The sequence below is a fragment of the Procambarus clarkii genome, chromosome 31 (assembly GCF_040958095.1).
Source record: "Procambarus clarkii isolate CNS0578487 chromosome 31, FALCON_Pclarkii_2.0, whole genome shotgun sequence".
Classification (NCBI taxonomy): Eukaryota; Metazoa; Arthropoda; class Malacostraca; order Decapoda; family Cambaridae; genus Procambarus; species Procambarus clarkii.
Genome location: NC_091180.1, coordinates 12,258,768 through 12,277,862, shown reverse-complemented (window position 1 = coordinate 12,277,862; position 19,095 = coordinate 12,258,768). Strand labels below are relative to the sequence as shown.

Below are 19,095 nucleotides of genomic sequence, written 5' to 3'. Positions count from 1 at the left end.
GAAAATTTGATTAAATGTGGCTGGAGGTCTGCATGGAGTGGTGGTGCCAACTCTTATGTATAGTCGCAGTAGAAGTGTGTAATCTGAAGAACAAGTATGGCATTAGAGTTTACAGAACAGGAATGAAAATGTCACAAAGAGTGTTCTTAGGTCAATAGATCACAATTTTGAGGATAACGTATTGAGATTGAGCATGTTGATGGAATGGTTGATGGTAGACTGGTGGCGAGACTGTGGTTGAATGAAATTGAGGGTAGGAGAGGAGCCAGACCAGGAAGATGGTAGCCGGCATGACGAGTGTGTGATAAAGCTGGAAGTAAGTGTGAACAACACCCGGGATATGGTACATGGCAAGGCTGGATAGAAGTGGTTTGTAAGGAGGGAGAGAATATTATTGTATATACTGTACTGTACTGTATATACCAAGTCACTGTACACCTGCTCTTGTGAAGTGATTGGGTGCTATTGATGATATCTAAGTGTAGATGTGTTAGTTATCAGTGATGTGTGTGTGTGTAAAGATGGAATATAACAGTTGCAGAAACACTGTATGGTAAATGTTTAGGAATGAAAAGAGGTACAGTACTGTTTTGTATAAAGAGTTTGTTAAAACCTTGAGTGAGTACTGTACTTTTGATGAAATAAGAAAACATTTTATGGAAATGTTAAAGAATACAGTTACAAAGGGTGAAGAATAGGTGGTGATAACATGTATCGTAATGAATGGAGCGTGTGGAAGAAGACCAGTGGAACAGACGTTAATGGCTATTGAGGAAATTAGAGAAGCAATGAGTAAGTTAGAGGAAGAGGCTACTGGAATAGGTTAATAACTAGATATGTTGAGGTGGCGGTGACCATAAAGATGTGCATCGGATGGCATAGCAGGAGACAAAGTGTGTGATGATTAGACTATGGTCATTGTGGTACAGTACTTATTTATAAGAAGATGACCAGACCACACACTAAGAGGTGAAGGGACGACGACGTTTCGACTTGAGAATGGTCCAGGACGGACTGAAACGTCGTCGTCCCTTCACCTTCTAGTGTGTGGTCTGGTCATCATACTTTAGCCACGTTATTGTGACTCATCGCCTGTTTATTTATAAGAAAATGGTAATGGGATTTGTACAGTGAGAATGTTTTTTTTTTGAAACATTTCTATTAATGGGGAGAATGGTTTTTGCTGCCAATATGGCATTAAAAATGTGTGTTATAGCATTGAATGTGAGGTATTGTAAGAAGATTGAAAGATCTATGAGGTGTGAGAGGGTATATTTACAGTATAGCAGCAAATTTCATTTACTGTATATGAATAGCTGAGCACATGAGAGAGCAGGAGAGGGATATACTGTAATGTTAGGGTGGGCATGCGGGGTTGTGTAATGTCTCCCTGGTTCTTGGATACACTGTACATATGGATGGGTTATTACTAAACGTAGAAACAAGAACACCTGGAGTGACAGTTCAGTGTAATAGCAATAAGTTATTGGTATTGACATGTTTGTATGCTGAAGATGGTACTTGGGTATGGTGGAAACGAGGAACTTAAACGAAACACGGGGTACAAGACACAATCAGACCTACTCATAGAAGGAAAGCAACATGTAAAAGATCTGACAATTATAATGTCAAGAGACCTGACATTTAGTGAACATAACTGAGCAAATATAGCGGCAGCCAGGAAAATGATAGGATGGAATATGAGAACGTTCAAATCCAGAGACCTCACAGCAATGCTAATACTGTTTAAATCACTGGTGCTGTCCCATCTTGAGTATTGGTACTCGCTTTCCCTTTTAGAGCAGGAGAGATCTCTGAATTAGAGGGAATGCAGAGAACGTATACTGCATAAATAGACACGATAAAACATCAAAATTATTGGGACCGTCTCAAAGCTCTCAAAACGTACTCTTTCGAAAAAAAAAGATGAGAAAGGTATCAAATAATATATACTGTACATGGAAGATACTTGAAGGTCAAGTCCCATATTTGCACAGTAGAATAACAACATACTGGAGTGAAAGATACAGAAGGAAATAAAAAATAGAACCAGTTAGGAGTAGAGGTGCCATAGGCACAATCAGAAAGCACTGTCTGAACATCAGAGCTGTTCAACACCCTACCAGCAAGCATTAGAAATATTGCCGGAACAAGGGTGGATGAATTCAAGAAGCACTTAGACAAGTTCTTGCAAGAAGTGCTGGACCAACCAGGCTGTAGTTGATATGTGGGCCTGCGGGCTGCTCCAAGCAACAGCTTGTTGGACCATGTTATCCCAAGTTGAGTCTGGCCTCAAGCCAGGCTTGGGGAGTAGAAGAACTGCCAGAGCCCTCTTCAGGTATGTTCCAGGAAAAAGAATTACTAAAGATTGTGAATCAGTTTGATAGTATTTGCAAGAGAAGAAAGGTGAAAGTAGGAAGAAATAAGATTATAGTATAAAGAGAAGAGAAGAGAATGCAGCGTTGTAGATTCTTAAGAGTGGCTAGATAGTGACCTGAAATGTTAAAAAAAAAAGAGATAGAGGATATATTGGGAGCCATTATGTTTTCAATATCTGGGAGCAGTATTAAATAAAAAGTGAATGTGTACAATGAAATAAGATAAGGGGATAATGAGCAGAGGTGGTGCAAGAGGTTGCTAGTGTAATAAAGGGATGGAATGTTAATGTAGAAGTTAAGAAAGGACCAAGCAATAGTATACTACTCTCAAACTTGACACACAGTGACACTTGGGCATGGAAAGAGGCAGTACTCAAGAGTATTAAGCCCTGGAAATGTGTGGTTTAGTGATAACGGCTAGTGTGCGTGGGAAGGGTACAGCAGTGAGGAAGTGTATGAGAGAAGTGGTATGAGTGAATATAGCGAAGGAGTAACTGAGAAGTGAGTGAAGCACAATATGCTAAAGTGGTAATGTTAGTAGAATGCTTGAGAACTGTTTAACATGAAGAGGGTACAAGGGGTAAAATAAAAGGGATTATATTGAAGAGGCAGGCAGCCAGTATTTTTGAAGGGAAGAGTGAAGTACTATAAGCTACATGAAAGACAAGATTGAAAGTTGGATAAAGAGTGGTTGAAGAATTTGAATGGATATGAAAGTCTGTATGACGATAGAATCCTTAGGTGTTAGAAAATCAATTGGAGCCCTGAGGTGACTCAAACCCATGACCGAGAAAATCCCAGCCGCTGACACTTAACCACTGGACCACTCTGACTTGGCTAAAAGTGCATCATCAGGGAGGGTGTGCGTCATCAGGAAGGGAGGGAGTGACGCACTCCCTCCCTTCCTTATGACTCCGGAGGGAGTGCATTATCAGGAAGGAAATGCGTCATCAGGGAGAGAGTGCATCATCAGGAAGGAAATGCGTCATCAGGGAGGGAGTGCATTATCAGGAAGGAAATGCGTCATCAGGGAGGGAGTGCATTATCAGGAAGGAAATGCGTCATCAGGGAGAGAGTGCATCATCAGGAAGGAAATGCGTCATCAGGGAGGGAGTGCATCATCAGGAAGGAAATGCGTCATCAGGGAGGGAGTGCATCATCAGGAAGGAAATGCGCCATCAGGGAGGGAGTGCATCATCAGGAAGGAAATGCGTCATCAGGGAGGGAGTGCATCATCAGGAAGGAAATGCGTCATCAGGGAGGGAGTGCATCATCAGGAAGGAAATGCGCCATCAGGGAGGGAGTGCATCATCAGGAAGGAAATGCGTCATCAGGGAGGGAGTGCATCATCAGGAAGGAAATGCGCCATCAGGGAGGGAGTGCATCATCAGATAGGAGTACACTATCAGGGAAATATAGATTTAATGAAAAGATTAGTAATAATGGTTATTTTTAATGTTTTATCACTTGATATCTATTACCTTACATCACTGTTTTTTCTTCCCTGTCTGATCCCTACCTGCCCCATGAACATGGTAACTCTGGTAATAATATTGTGTAGGTATAGTATCAGTAAGATGCAAGAAGTCAGGATATTACAAATTGGTGTAGGTTTGACTTTCTTCAAATAATCCTCTCTATATTGTATTATCTTTATAGGATCTCTTATATCGAAGTGATTGTGTATCGCTCCACTGTTCTCTGAATGAACATAACAACCATCTTATAAATGACTTCACCATCAAGCAGGTAATAAACTTAATATCTTTACTGTATTTGGTTACGTATCGTATTTAAGATGTTTGCACATTGATATTTGTATTGTTCTGAAATATGGTATTAACATTACAAAGTGATATGAGTTGGCTTCTTTATCTATACTGTACATTAATTCAAACTTTTTATATTACATGTATGTAAGCGTATTTGTCCACAAATGTTAGGTATAATAAATAGTTGGCTTAACATTGCAGATGCGTCCTGGAGCATTCCTAGTGAACACAGCACGGGGGTCATTAGTAGACGAAAATGCCCTTGCTTCTGCACTTAAAGAAGGAAGAATCCGAGCCGCAGCGCTTGATGTTCATGAGAATGAACCGTACAACCCCTTCCAGGGTAATGCTCTAGCATTTAGTTCCTTGGCCCTAAAATCGCTGCGTGAGTTGTCAGTGCACGGTATTGCCTAGTCATACTCTTCATTCACCCTCCCTTAGTCTATAGTGTTAATATTTTCCTTCTAGGAGTTTACCTATGGTAGAGGTCATTTTTAACTTTTCATTCTCAGGTGTTGTGGTAGCTATAAAGTTACCTCTTCTTGACACTTTTACAAGTAGTTTCCCATGATTATTATCTTGTCTGCATGCTTACTTTTAATTCCTCTCCCCTTAGTGTATTGTGTTAATATTTTTCTAGCTAGGAGTTTCCCTGTAACGTCTACCATAGTAATGCTGTTTTGTTTAGTAACGCTGTTTTAAATGTAAACTTTAATAATTATCCTTACCACCAATGTGTATGCAAAGCTTAGAAATTGAGTTACTGTATGGGCACTTGCTGCCAGGATGTTATGACGAGGGATAATTCAATATCCTCATTGTAGAGGGCTCCTTTTAACTTTTAATAACCAAATACGTAAGCAGGTATGTAAGTACCTCCTCTTGATAGTTTATATTAATTTCCCATTTAATCATAGTGTGCTTTAAGATTATTGTCATCTTTCTCTCGAGCATCTGTTTACTTGCCTAGTTGTGCTTGTGGGAGTTGAGCTTTGGCTCGTTGGTCCTGCCTCTCAACTGGTGTACAGGTTCCTGAGCCTACTGGGCTCTACATTTGAAACTGTGTATGGAGTCAGCCTCCACCACATCACTGCCTAATGCATTCCATCTGTTAACTACTCTGACACTGAAAAAATTCTTTCTAATGTCTCTGTGACTCATTTGGGTACTCGGTCCCCACCTGTGTCCCCTTGTTCGTGTTCCACCCATGCTAAATAGTTTTTGTCCACCCTGTCAATTCCTCTTGAGAATTATGTAGGTGGTGATCAAGTCTCCCCTAACTCTTCTGTCTTCCAGGAGCGTGAGGTTTAATTACCATAGCCTTTCCTCATAAACTCATACCTCTCAGTTCTAGTCTGGGGCATACTTCTGAATCTTCTCTAACTTTATCTTATGTTAGAGCCATAGGGTACCAGACTAGCTGAGAGAACACCATTCTTTCACATACAGTATGTCAGCAACGGGAACCATGAAGATGGCGGCACTTACTTACAACCCTCCACTCTGAACTAGGATGCCAAGGAAGGACTACAACAAAAGCAAAAAAAAAAAAAAAAAAAAAAAAAAAAAATTGCTTGAATATAGTATAAACTGAGCCAGTGTTATTAACCCCCAAGGCTGTGTTGCTGTTAATATTCTATAGCCTCCCGGTGCACAAGAAAAAAAAAATATTTTCCTTCCTTCTAGTATTGTATTGCTAAAATGCATTTCCTGATCACGGGAAAAAATACATGTATGTGACATACTGTGGCCGCGATGGAGCGAGGAAGTCGGGCAAGATTCAGGGTTTGGCCGAGCACTTGCCCGGGCCGGTCTGCTCTTGCCAAGCCATGTGGCACGAGTTTCCACTAAGATATTTTTATTTAATTATTTCATTCCCATGCACTCACAAATTTAAAACATGCCCATGCACTCGGCTCCAGGTCCAGATTTGGACACGAGGGAGATACCAGATGCACTTAAGCAGCAGACAGCTCCTCTACACAAGGGAGGGAGCAAATCATTGGCAAAGAATTATAGAGCAGTTGCACTAATGGCCCACATAATAAAAGTATTTGAGAGAGTGATCAGGAGTCGGGTCACCAGTTTCATGGAGACCAATGACCTCGACAACCCAGGCCAACATGGATTTAGAGTGATAAGATTGTGCCTCTCACAGCTACTTGACCACTACAACAAAATCATTGAGGCATTAGAAGAAAAACAGAATGCAGATGTGGTATTCACGGACTTCTCAAAGGCATTCGATAAATGTGACCATGGAATGATAACACAAAATGAGATCAATGGAAATAACCGGTAAAGTAGGACGCTGGATACTCAGTTTTCTGTCGAACAGAACACAGAGTAACAGTCAACCATTTAAAATAGAGTCCAAGCGCAGTTAAAAACTCTGTACCTCAAGGTACAATCCCTGCACCACTGCTTTTCCTTATTCTCATATCAGATATAGAAAAAAATACAAGTCACAGCTTTGTATCGTTCTTTGCAGATGATACAATAATCAGCATGAAAATTACCTCTGCTGAAGACATTGAAAAACTTCAAGCAGTTATTAATAAAGTTTTTGACTGGGCAATAGAAAATAACATGAAGTTTAAAAGTGATAAATTCCAGGTACTGTACATGATGTTTAAATAACATGATGTTTAACAGCGATAAATTCCAGGTTCTCAGATACGGTAAAAATGAGAACTTAAACATAATACAGGGTACAAAACGCAGTCAAATTTGCCCATAATAGGAAAGCAACATGTAAAGTATTTGGGAATAATGATATCTGATGACCTAACGTTTAGGGAGCATAACCAAGCAAATATTGCATCAACCAGAAAAATGATAGGATGGATTACGAGAACTTTCAAATCCAGGGATCCCATCACAATGGTTGTACTCTTCAAATCACTTTGGCTGTCCTGTCTTGAGTACTGCTCATTACTCACTCCCCCATTCAGAGCAAGAGAGATTGCTGAAATAGAGGGAGTATGAAGAACATATACGGCATACATAGATACGATGAAGCACCTAAATTACTGGAATCGACTCGAAGCTTTCCAAATGTACTCATTAGAAAGGAGACGAGAGAGATATCAAATAATATACACGTGGAAAATACTGGAGGGCCAGGTACCAAATCTACACAGTAAAATAACAACATACTGGAGTGAACGATATGGAAGAAAATGCAGAATGGAACCAGTGAAGAGCAGGGGTGCCATAGCCACAATCAGAGAACACTGTATAAACATCAGAGGCCCGCGATTGTTCAACATCCTCCCAGCGAGCATAAGAAATATTCCTGGAACAACCGTGGATATCTTCAAGAGAAAACTAGATAGTTTGCTTCAATGAGTGCCGGACCAACCGGGCTGTGGTGGATATGAGGGCCTGCGGGCCGCTCCAAACAACAGCCTGGTGGACCAAACACTCACAAGTCAAGCCTGGCCTCGGGCCGATCTTGGGGAGTAAAAGAACTCCCAGAACCCCATCAAGCAGGTATCATACTGTCTGTGGCTTACTCTGTATCCTCTTATAATGTCTGTGGCTTACTGAACATCCCCCCCATGCTGTCTGTGGCTTACTCAGCATCCCCCCTCATGCTGTCTGTGGCTTACTCAGCATCCCCCCTCATGCTGTCTGTGGCTTACCCAGCATCAACCCTCATGCTGTCTGTGGCTTACCCAGCATCTACTCGTTCTGTCTGTGGCTTACTCAGCGTCTGCTTGTGCTGTTCACAGAGTTCCTCGCACATCTGTCAGTTTTCTTTAGGGTTTTATTCCTCTCTCTGTATCTTGTGATTAAAAATGTGATTTTTAGTTTTTTCACCCTCATTTGACTGTGCTGCAGCTCGTACTGCTCTTGTAGTGTAACTCTTGACTGTGCTGCAGCTGGTACTGCTCTTGTAGTGTAACTCTTGACTGTGCTGCAGCTGGTACTGCTCTTGTAGTGTAACTCTTGACTGTGCTGCAGCTGGTACTGCTCTTGTAGTGTAACTCTTGTGTTGGTCTCAAAGATACATTCCTTCGTCTCTCTCATTTGGCTCTGGTTCTCCTTGGTCCCTTCCTGTTGACATTCATATTGTATTCCTTATATTTCTTCCATGCCTTCAATGGCTTGGTGGGAACTTCATACTTGCATTAGTCACTATATTTTCTATGTATAGTGTGCAGTATCTTGCAGCCGAAGATGTAGGCATTGGGTGCGTAATGCATTTACCTTGTTAGTATGTGTGTATGTCCACATCAGTGTAAGAAAATGCTTCCAAGTTTGTATGCAGAAGATTGAAAGCAATGTGAGGTTTATAATGAGCATTTGATTTTCATTTCAGCCTCTAGATAGTATGTAATACAGTACAGTACTTGGAGACTGTTGAATTAATGTCACTGTTTAATATTGTTTACAGGACCACTGAAGGATGCACCAAATCTTATTTGTACTCCACATGCAGCATATTATTCGGACGCCTCGAGTAATGAATTACGAGAAATGGCCGCCAGTGAAATACGTCGTGCAATAATAGGCCGCATACCCGAAGCTTTACGCAACTGTGTCAACAAAGAGTATTTTATGAGCAACTACAGCGAAAGTGGAGTCAATGGCACTGCTCCATATTATGTGCCGGTTCATTCTACGACACACGACTCTGTGCCCACTGGTCCCCCTCCAACCAGCCATGTTGGGGCTGGGATACCACCACCTCCACATATGCCTCCTAATGTCCCAGTCAGTGGAAGAGCTTCTCCACAGACTGGGCCTCCTGGCCCACCCGGACCTCGAGATTCCACTTCTCCATAACACATACTGCCTCCACCTTCATTACAACTACCAACCCTCCGCTGTGAGTAGCACCATTTTATTTAGTTTCTCCGTACATTCTGACTTTGTAAGTAATCAGTATATTTAGGTGTCTTGACATTGCTATTTCAGTTATATTTTTTAAAGTAACTTGTATGGTAGAATAGTGCTCCTGTGAAGTGGAGGAGTTTAGTGATATATGTAAAGCCACAGTTGCTGCATCCTTGTAAACATGTGATATGAAGTTATAAAAGGCTTTGACAGTAGCTAAATATGAGCTGTTCTTACAGCCTAGGAAGTACAGGTCCCCAATTATAAAGTTCATTGCATTATACAATTACTGGCACACAGCAAGCGTGTACACTATGGGGAGCCCCGTCGGCATCCTGAAGCTATCCAAAGTGACGTGTGCCATATTAGTTTAGTGTCATCAGTCCCGGTAGTTGTCATGCCTACCAGGGACCACAAGCCATAACCTGGCCCCTCTCTGAGAGGTGCAGGGAGCAATGGCCATATGAACACTACATTTAGAGTATTGTCATGTCTGCCATTGACTGGGAAATACCCCCAGAAAGGTAGGTTAAGCAATACAAACCCTCGATTGGTTAAAATTGCAACCTATGTCTGAACAGACACAAAGAACTCCCCCCCCCCCCCAAAAAAAAAAAGATAAGAGAAAAAATAAACAAGCAAATCATCATCCAACCAGCGTGCCTGCTCATTAGTGCCTCCCCCCCCCCCCCACCCCCGAAAGGGAAAAAGGGGTAGCCCGTTAATGCGAGCCGGCAGCTCACCTCCCAGTTCGTGACTGATGTGCCTGGTGTCAACAAGTTTCCTCTGGCCTCGCTTTCCTGACTGACTTTTGCGTTTGCGGCTTTGCCAGCTGTGTGGAGTGGTGGCCAGGTGTTTTCTGTATGCTGGGCTGCATGCGCCTAGGGCTACCTTACCTAGGTGCTCGGTAAATACTTCCCTTGCATTTCAGGGTTATCTTCCCAGGAATGTTCGGGTCTCGCTCCCGCTTGAGGGCTTTGTCACTTGTTGTTGTTGTCCTTGGGGTATGTCGGGGGGTCTTGGGCTTCCTGTCTTGCCCCGGGTAGGGATATTTGCTTGATACCTGCTTGATGGGGTTCTGGGAGTTCTACTCCCCATGCCCGGCCCGAGGCCAGGCTCAACTTGTGAGAGTTTGGGAGTGGGTTTTTGTTGGGTGGGGCGCACTGCTGCTGGCATGGCCTGCTTACAGTTGTGGTCAACAATTCTCTGGGGACCGGTTTGTTTGTGTGTTGCTTTGGGGTTTTTTGTTTTGTTTTTAATGTATTTGCTTGATTTTGGCAGAGGAAGTCTGCCTAACTGTCCATTAGGCCTGCCTAGGTTGTGTTGGTAGGCCTCCTTTGCTGCCTCGAGGTTTCATGGCGACTTCTGGTTGTCTGTTTGCCTGCAACAGACAGGGCTTACAGGCTTGGCTAGCCCCAGTGCTTGGGCTTCCCGTAGGGCTAATGTACCTTACGGGTCCTGGAAAACCCAGTTGGGCTTGGAGGTACTATGGATTTCTGTGCCCTGTCTCGCCTTGTGCGATGCTGAAGGTTGTTCGTTGCCTGTGCCTCGTGGTGACAATCATCCGTCCTGCCTCCATTATGCTGCCTGTTGAGTCGGTGACCCTGAGTCTTGTGGGATTTATTCTCAGCTTGCTATTCACTTTACCCATTCCTTGCCCGAAGATGTTAGGGGGTCAAGCAGCGGCTTCATTGCATGCTACATATTCTCTTGCAACGAGCTCGATTGAAAAGTCAAGCAGTGGCTTCATTGCAATTTACATATTCTTTGTTGCAACGAGCCCGGTTGGAAGCCCCAGAGCTGCCCCTGACGTAGATTTGGAAGCCCCAGAGCTGCCCCTGACGTAGATTTGGAAGGCCTTTGGTGCTTACCTCCTGCGAGACCTAGTTTATGCCTCTATAATGGATCCGTCTCCTGTATTGGGTGCGGTACGTGGTTCCGGAGTCTTTCTGGCTGGCGGATTGCCCTCTTACTCTTTTGGAGCTTGGCGCAGGTTTTGTCGAACCCGCACCCTTGAGTGGTGGTCGGTTTCTTTGGTGTTGCAGGTGTTTTTTGGGGGGTTTGCTGGAGATCCTCTCAATGAGTGCCTCTTTGCCCCTATGCGTTCTTGTGATGTGGGTCTGGTGCAGTTACATGCTCAGATTCCCTCTGTTGGCTGCCCTGGCGGCGGATGACTATCAAACTCGCGGTCATTTGGCTTCGGTCTTGTGCTTTTTCGGTCTTCTGGAGCTGTCCTCAGACTGGCTTTCGGAGGATGTGGAGGCATTGAGTGGGGGCCTTCAGCTGGGGTTCTGAGTTCAGCTGCTTAGGCGTTGGCTGCCCTACTGAAGCTGTTTGTGCCAATCCTCCGGGAGGGGATATCTATGTTTTTTTTTACCTCGTTTAGTGTGTCGACAGCCGTCCTCACTCTTTGGATTTAGCTTGGGGCTCTGGCTTTGCAGTCTTCATCTCCGTTCTGTCCCCCGTTATTCCTAGAGGACTGTGTTGCTCAGTTTCTATCAGTGGCTTTTCCCCATTTGCAATTTGTTGGTGCTCCCAGGAGGGGGGGGGGGGGTGTTATCACTCCTTTCATGGTGGTCGTGTCAAGGCTTGGGTTTCGGTAGGTAGAGGTGGGCTTTTGGTGCCAGTTTATGAGCCAGTATGTCCTCCGGGGCTTTTTTTGTCGGGTTGGCACAGTGGTCCTTCTGTTCAGAAGTTTGCTTCTCGGAGGTCATATCGGCCCTTTCGAGGGGTGATGGGGGGGGGAGGCTGGCTCTGTTTGTCCATGATTGGTCCCACGAATTGTGAGCTTTTCTAGTTGTCTCTTTTGGTGTTTGGTGGCGTTGGGTGGCTTCTCCTCATGTCGAGGGTTCGGGACTGGTAGGGCAGTCTTCTTCCCCACGTCTTTGTTTGGTAATCTTGGAGTGGGTTCGCTTGGGCGTGGTCAAAACGATTAGTCCTTCAAGTCGATTTCCCACTTGTTTCCGGTTCCGAAATGGGACTGTGCAGATCTTCAGTTCATTCTAGACTTGTCCCATCTGAACTGTTGAAATCCTTGTCCCTCCTTTTGGATGAATATGTTGTCCCAGGTCCGGCTTCTCGAGTCGGGCACTTGAATGATTTCCCTGGACCTCAAGGACGCTTATTGGCACGTTCCTATTCATCCGGGGTTCAGGGATTGGTTAGGTTTCGTGGCCGGGCATCAGGCTTACTGCTTTTGTTGCCTTCCATTCGGTCTGAATCTGGCACCTCATGTATTCATATGTTTAACCAGGCTTGTTGTGGCCCATTTCATCTCCTAGGTATTCAGGTTCTGGCCTACCTCAATGACTGGTTGGAGTGGGCTCCCAGCTGGTCTGCATGTCTGGCATGTCTTCTAGCCAGGGCTTTGGCTCTTTCCCAGATTGCCAGGTTTGCGTTCCTGGTGAATTGGCGGAAGTCCCATCTGGTTCCGTCCCTGGTTCGGACTTGGCTGTACCTCATGTAGGATTCTGAGACTATGTCCGTTTCTCTGCCTCCTGTGACTTTGCTCCGGCTGCAGTCCCGTCGTCTGCTGTCTTCAGGGAGGGGGAACCCGGACCTCACTCAGCAGTTGCTCGAGCAGCTGTGCGGGAGCCTGAACATTGCCTTGCTGATATTTCCGCTGGGCAGGGATTTGCTTCGAAGGCTGTTCTGATATCCCCGGGGCAGGCCCTTTCGCCACTCTCGTGATTGGTGGGTTCAACCTCTGGGGTCCTTGTGTCGGTTGCTGTGTCTCCGGCTTCCTCTTTGGGTTTTTCGGGGTTTGGTGCCATGATGCCTTCCCCTTCCCTTACTCGATATGTTCTTTGAAGCCTCGTCTCTTGGCTGGGGTTTTGTGACCAGTGCTCACCAGGCTAGACAGGAGCGTTGGGCTGTCCTTCTGTTGGGCTCACAGCAAAGTGCGGGAGTTTGCGGCTGTGTGACAGGTACTGTGGTGGATTTTATTTAGCTCGGGGCTCTGTGATCTGGCTCCATTGGGACTGCTCCCCTGTGGCTCATTGTCTAAACTGGGGTTTCTGCAGTCCGTGGCTCTGGAACTGGTCACTTCAGGTGGCTCTTATGCCGAGTTCTCTGGGTTTAGCTCTTCGCACCATTCACATTTGGGGGGTTTCCAACGTCCTGGCGGTTGGCCTGTCTTGCTTCATTCCTCTTTCCAATGAGTGGACGGTCGATGCCTCTTCCTTCCTTTGGCTTTGTCAGATGTTTTGGAGCCTAAAGGTGGCCTTCTTCATGTCGGTGTAGCCACGGCGTCTCCCATTATACGCTTTCTGTCAGGGCTGGTCGAGGTGACGGTACCTGTACCTTTATCCCCCGGTCCAGCTGTTGCTTCCGGTTTTGGCTCGGCTTGAATCCTATTAGGGGAGATTGGTTCTCCTGGTCGCATGGTGGCCAGCCTAGCATTGGTTTCAGGTGCTCGGGTGTCTGAACCCGAGCATTTTTCCACGGCTCTGCCTCTTTCAGCAGGTTGGGCCGGAGAGGTACAGTACCTCACTGGTTTGGCTTACTCTTCCGTGCTTCGGTCTTTGGACTGGGTGTTCTCATTTCTTTCCTCTCTTTGGTTTATAGTGGCCCCTTCAGTCCGGAATTGTTTTTTTGAAGGCCTTGTTATTTTTGGCTTCAGCCTCTGATAGTCGGGTGGGGGAAGCTTCATGCTCTTGTCTGATGCAGTGGTTTTTGCTCTTTTTGGTCCTGGGGTTCATTTTGTTCGTTTTTAGCCACCTTTTCTGGCAAAGAATGAGATGGCTGGTTTCTGGAGCTATCCATGGGTTGTTGATGCTTGGCTAGTTTTGCCGGAGGTGCATCGTGTTTTGTGTCCGGTTGTGGCTTTGCGTCGCTACTTGACCTTGTGGACGTGCTCTGGGTAGATCCGGTTAGCCTGGTTCCCTGTTCCAGGACTCGTGTCTCTCAGGTTGTCTGTAGGGTTATTCCAGTTTCTTCTTGGGGTAAAACTCTATGGCTAACTGTTTTCCCTAATATAAGCTTGTTATCACACTGGAGATGATGCCCCTATCCAACTGCACTTATTGTCTCTGTTTTCCATTTTCATACTAAACCTTAATCCTCTTGGAAATATGCTTTCAACTGGTGCCAGGGAAAGATAACTGTTCCAACAGTTGCCCCTCGCCTTCAATCTCAAGTGTTTCAAGCTGTCCTCATTTTAAAATGTTACTCACCTAGAGTACTGTTTTCTATAATTATAATTGCCACAGTATATCTGCTACCTCTTAATGTCTAAGGCAAAACATAGTGTAATTCTTCTGCTTTCAGAACATCAAATGTTTTCAGTAAAATAACAACATACTGGAGTGAACGATATGAAAGGAAATGTTGAATAGAACCAAGGAAGAGTAGAGGATGCCATATAGACAGAGAACACTGTATGAACATCAGAGGTCCACAGTTGTTCAACATCCTCCCGACAAATATAAGAAATATTCCCATAACAAAATTGGAAGTGTTCAAGAAAAAACTGGACAGTTTTCTGCAAGTGCCAGACCAACTGGGCTGTAGTGGATATCTGGGCCTTTGGGCCACTCTAAGCAACAGCGTGTTGGACCAAGTCAAGCCTAGCCCTGGCCAGGCTTTGGGAGTAGAACAACTCCCAGAACCCCAGCCCACCAGCAAGCATCACATGGACAAAGGAAGAACTGGATGACAAACGAGAGGGCCTCATAATGGTCATGAGAGAGATTATTGCACAAGCAAATAAAGATAAATCATGACTGTTGATTCTGGGGGACTTCGACTTTAAAACAATAGACTGGGAGGCCTATGAAGCAAGAACTGAGGACTTTAGGACATGTAGATTTGTGAACCTCATTTTGGAGTCATTCTTGTATTAACCCATCAAGCAGGCCACAAGAATGAGGGAAGGAGATGTACCGTCAGTACTGGATCTAGTATTCACTAGGAAAGAAGATATAATTGACATCCAGTACCTTCCTCCCTTAGGAAAGAGTGATCATGTCCTGTTAGACATTAAATATGCTTCAAGATATCATATAGAAGAAACTTGGGACATTGAAACAGTTGATAAACTCGATTTAAAAAGACGTCACTATAGGGAACTTCTAAAAAATTTTAGTGAGTGCAATTGGACAGACTTGTTGCTAGGAAGGGAAGTAAATGAAATGTATGCCAAATTTTGCAAAATATATGATGAAGGCACACAAACATTCATACCAGGTGGTGGTGCTTATCTGTGCTGCTGCTATAGTGTAAATAATGTACTGAATATATGAGTAATATTTTTTAAATTGCTGTAACGGTGGAGGCCAAGACCGTCAGTAGTTTCAAAGCGTTATATGACAAAGAGTGCTGGGAAGACGGGACACCACGAGCGTAGCTCTCATCCTGTAACTACACTTAGGTAATTACACTTAGGTAATTACACTTAGGTAATTAATTACCAAAACAGAGATGCAGGGTCAGAAAATAGGATTGGTTCAACAGAAATTGTGAGAGAGCCAGAGACCAAAAGACACAAAAATGGAATCAATATAGGAAGAGGCCAAACCCCCAAACATACCAGCGATACAAAGATGCGAGAAACAACTATACGGCAGTAAGGAGAGAGGCAGAAAGAAATTTTGAAAAAGGGATAGCGGATAAATGTAAAACAGAACCAGGCCTATTCTACAAATTCATAAACAACAAATTGCAGGTAAAGGATAATATCCAGAGGTTGAAAATGGGAAACAGATTCACGCAAAATGAAAAGAAAATGTGTGAAACATTAAACGAAAAGTTCCAAAGTGTGTTTGTACAAAATGAAATCTTCAGAGAACCAGACACAATAAGAATTCCAGAGAACAACATAGAGCGGATAGAGGTGTCTAGAGATGAAGTGGAAAATATGCTAAAGTAGCTAAGTAAGAACAAAGCAGTTGGTCCAGATGAAGTTTCACCATGGGTTCTGAGAAAATGTGCATCTGAGCTCAGCATTCCACTTCACCTGATCTTTCAGGCATCCCTGTGTACAGGAGTCATAGCAGAAGTGTGGAGAAAGGCTAACCTAGCTCCAATCTACAAAAGTGGCAGCAGGGAAGACCCCCTCTTAATTATAGACCTGTATCATTGGCAAGTGTAATTGTGAAAATATTGAAAAAAAAAAATAATAAAAACTAAATCGTGTAAAAAGACATGCTACTAAGTGGCTCCCAGAACTGAAGGGCAAGAGCTACGAGGAGAGGTTAGAGGCATTAAATATGCCAAATCTAGAAGACGGAAGAAAGAGGTGATATGATCACTACATACAAAATAGTAACAGGAATTGATAAAATCAATAGGGAAGAGTTCCTGAGACCTGGAACTTCAAGTACAAACAGAGGTCATAGATTTAAATTAACTAAACAAAGATGCCGAAGAAATATAGTACAAGAAAATTCACTTTCGCAAACAGAGTGGTAGACGGTTGGAACAAGTTAGGTGAGAAGGTGGTGGAGGCCAAGACCGTCAGTAGTTTCAAAGCGTTATATGACAGAGTGCTGGGAAGACGGGACACCACGAGTGTAGCTCTCATCCTGTAACTAGACTTAGGTAATTACACAAACACACACACACACAATTATATAATATATATATGAGGACATGGAACTTTATATATATATATATATAAATCGACACAATTCACAGTGAATAATGGGTAGTAAAGGTATTAGTTTATTTCAATACTTATCAATTTAAAAAATAATGTTTAAATGCTGTAATTTATGTCTGAGCCTAATTCTGATTGATTTCATTCTTTAGGTGACCACAAGCCAAGAGTCATTCCACCATGAAAGCTGAGTCAACATAATCGCAGATGGCTGCTACACTACTTGGGCGAAGAGACGCCCATAGATCGTGCAAAGTCTATGTACAAATTTGCCCTCCTTCCCCTTCACCTCACCCCTCCCTCCCACGTTCCTTGATGTTTTAAGGACGAAGTCTCTCACACCTCGTGAAGTGCTAATGGACGCTGATGGTTTGAGGTCGTGACAGTGAGAGACTGAGACGTCTTGAGCACGAGACTATGTACAGCCCAGGTGTTGGAAAGTCATTGGATCAAAACATGGCACTGCTTGTTATTTTTTTGTGTTAATTTTTTTTTTAACTTTATTTTTCCAGTCAAGATAGATAAGGGGCCATATTAGCTACTACAGGCCATCTCCTGTAATAGGGCAAGATAGTGTAACTCAGGTTCCAATCCTCTTATAATGTATGTAATGAAAATATTGAATCCTAAAATGGAGAGATTTTTAGGTCTTAGGCTTCCCTGTTCGGAAGACGGATGGGATTAAATATCATCAGTGTCGTTTACTTACGAATGTAAAAAAAAAAAGAAAATTGATCCAAGTAACACGATTACTTAGTGATTCTCCTTTTTCTTCAGAAACTATGTAATGTGTGTTCTGTTCTTCATGCAGACATGAAGCTCAACAACATTACCTAAGTATATCTGGCTGATGAATAGATATCTTGGAGATATCTTCCTCGTGTTATCAACAGGGAACCTTGCAATACCCATCATACTTGTATATATGTATGTATGTGTGTGTATATTCATATACAGTAGGTGTGTGTGTGTGTGTGTGTGACATATATATGTATGTATGATATATGTGTATATATATATACATACATATATATATATATATATATATATATATATATATATATATATATATATATATATATATATATATATATATATATATATATATATATAATATATATATATATATATATATATATATATATATATATATATATATAATCCTCTTATAATGTATATATATATAATAGTATATATAATATATATATATAATAGTATATACACACAGACACACACTCACATGCGCGCACACACACACACACACACACACACACACACACACACACACACACACACACACACACACACACACACACACATACACACATACACACATACACACACACACACACAATATGAATGAATGAATGATAGGAGTCATGAAAAAAATTGTGAATTAAATTTTCACAATTATTATTTGATAACTATATTTTTTTTCAATCAAGGATAGATTGTTAATCCTAAGAAATTTTTTATAATTTGTATTTTTGTGATGTTATCAGTTGAATGATTTTGTTCCTTAGAAGATGAGACTGGAAAGTTTTGAGCAGCAAGCTGTCATGTGGTGGTGATGTTCACACCTGTCCAGCATCGCCAGAACACAAACTCGGGTTTTAAAGGTCAAATGCCGCAGCGGGTCTTGTGACCAGCAGGTAGAAATGTCCATTCTTGAGCTTGGTCTGTGAATGTGACAGCGTGCGCGCGTGTGAATGGCGTCGGGATATTACCATTGTTAAGTAATTATAAAGGGAGAGAGTTTAAATATTGAGTTTCCTCAGTATTGTTGTCTTGTCGTACAATAAGTAGCACCCGACTTTGGTTATTTGTTACAGATACATTTTCAAGTAAAGTTGTTAAGTAACATCACATAGTGCAGTCGTCCCCGCACGGGTGGAACCTCACTCGGACTACAAATATTTCCATGGCTAACTTTATTCTAAAGCTTTAAAATTTGTATTCAGAAGCTTAACACAATTTCAGAACTTTATTTTGCTCAGTGCCAAGTCCTGAAACTCGTAGTCATATTCGGCATTAAAGAGTTGGAAGCCTTAAAATCAAAGGACTTTGTGTACATAGTAATACTAAAGTGAGTCGTCATCAGCAGATAGTGTGGAAATGAGCCGTGTGGCAAATACTCAGTTCATTGTTCAAACAGTTGAGCAGGAATCAAGGGCTGTAAGATGACTGTAGGTAACAACTGCAGCAGCCAGAGAGTAGCTTTCATCATTCACTCCCCAAGTTATGTCCTGCTATGAAACTCACCTTATTTATATATACTGTGTATATATATATATATATTATATAATATTATATTTATATTATATATAATATACATATATCACACTTGCTATAAATAATATATCATGAAACCATTTTATTTTTTGTGATTCTTTGCAAAAGTCATATTTCTAACTGAACCTCTATAGGAATACATAGGAATATTGTGCATATGTAAAGATTTTGTAAAAAAAAAAAAAAAAAAGTTAGTTCCTACATCTTAGTT

At 42.6% G+C, this 19,095-nt stretch overlaps 1 protein-coding gene across 7 annotated transcripts in view; it reads left to right on the top strand.

Annotated features, from left to right (window-relative positions):
- CtBP (C-terminal binding protein) overlaps positions 1-17,339 on the top strand; it is a 35,563-nt gene extending 18,224 nt beyond the window's left edge. For 4 of the 7 annotated variants that reach the window (XM_069334350.1, XM_069334348.1, XM_069334349.1 and 1 more), the window contains exons 9-12: positions 4,038-4,127; positions 4,352-4,493; positions 8,553-8,987; positions 16,745-17,339. In XM_069334350.1, coding sequence (XP_069190451.1) covers positions 4,038-4,127; positions 4,352-4,493; positions 8,553-8,944 — 624 coding nt within the window. In that variant the 3' untranslated portion in view covers positions 8,945-8,987; positions 16,745-17,339. Of the gene's footprint in view, positions 1-4,037; positions 4,128-4,351; positions 4,536-8,552; positions 8,988-16,744 lie in introns of all 7 variants that reach the window. The other 3 variants (XM_069334346.1, XM_069334344.1, XM_069334345.1) reach the window with 2 other exon arrangements.
- The last annotated feature ends 1,756 nt before the right edge of the window (positions 17,340-19,095 follow it).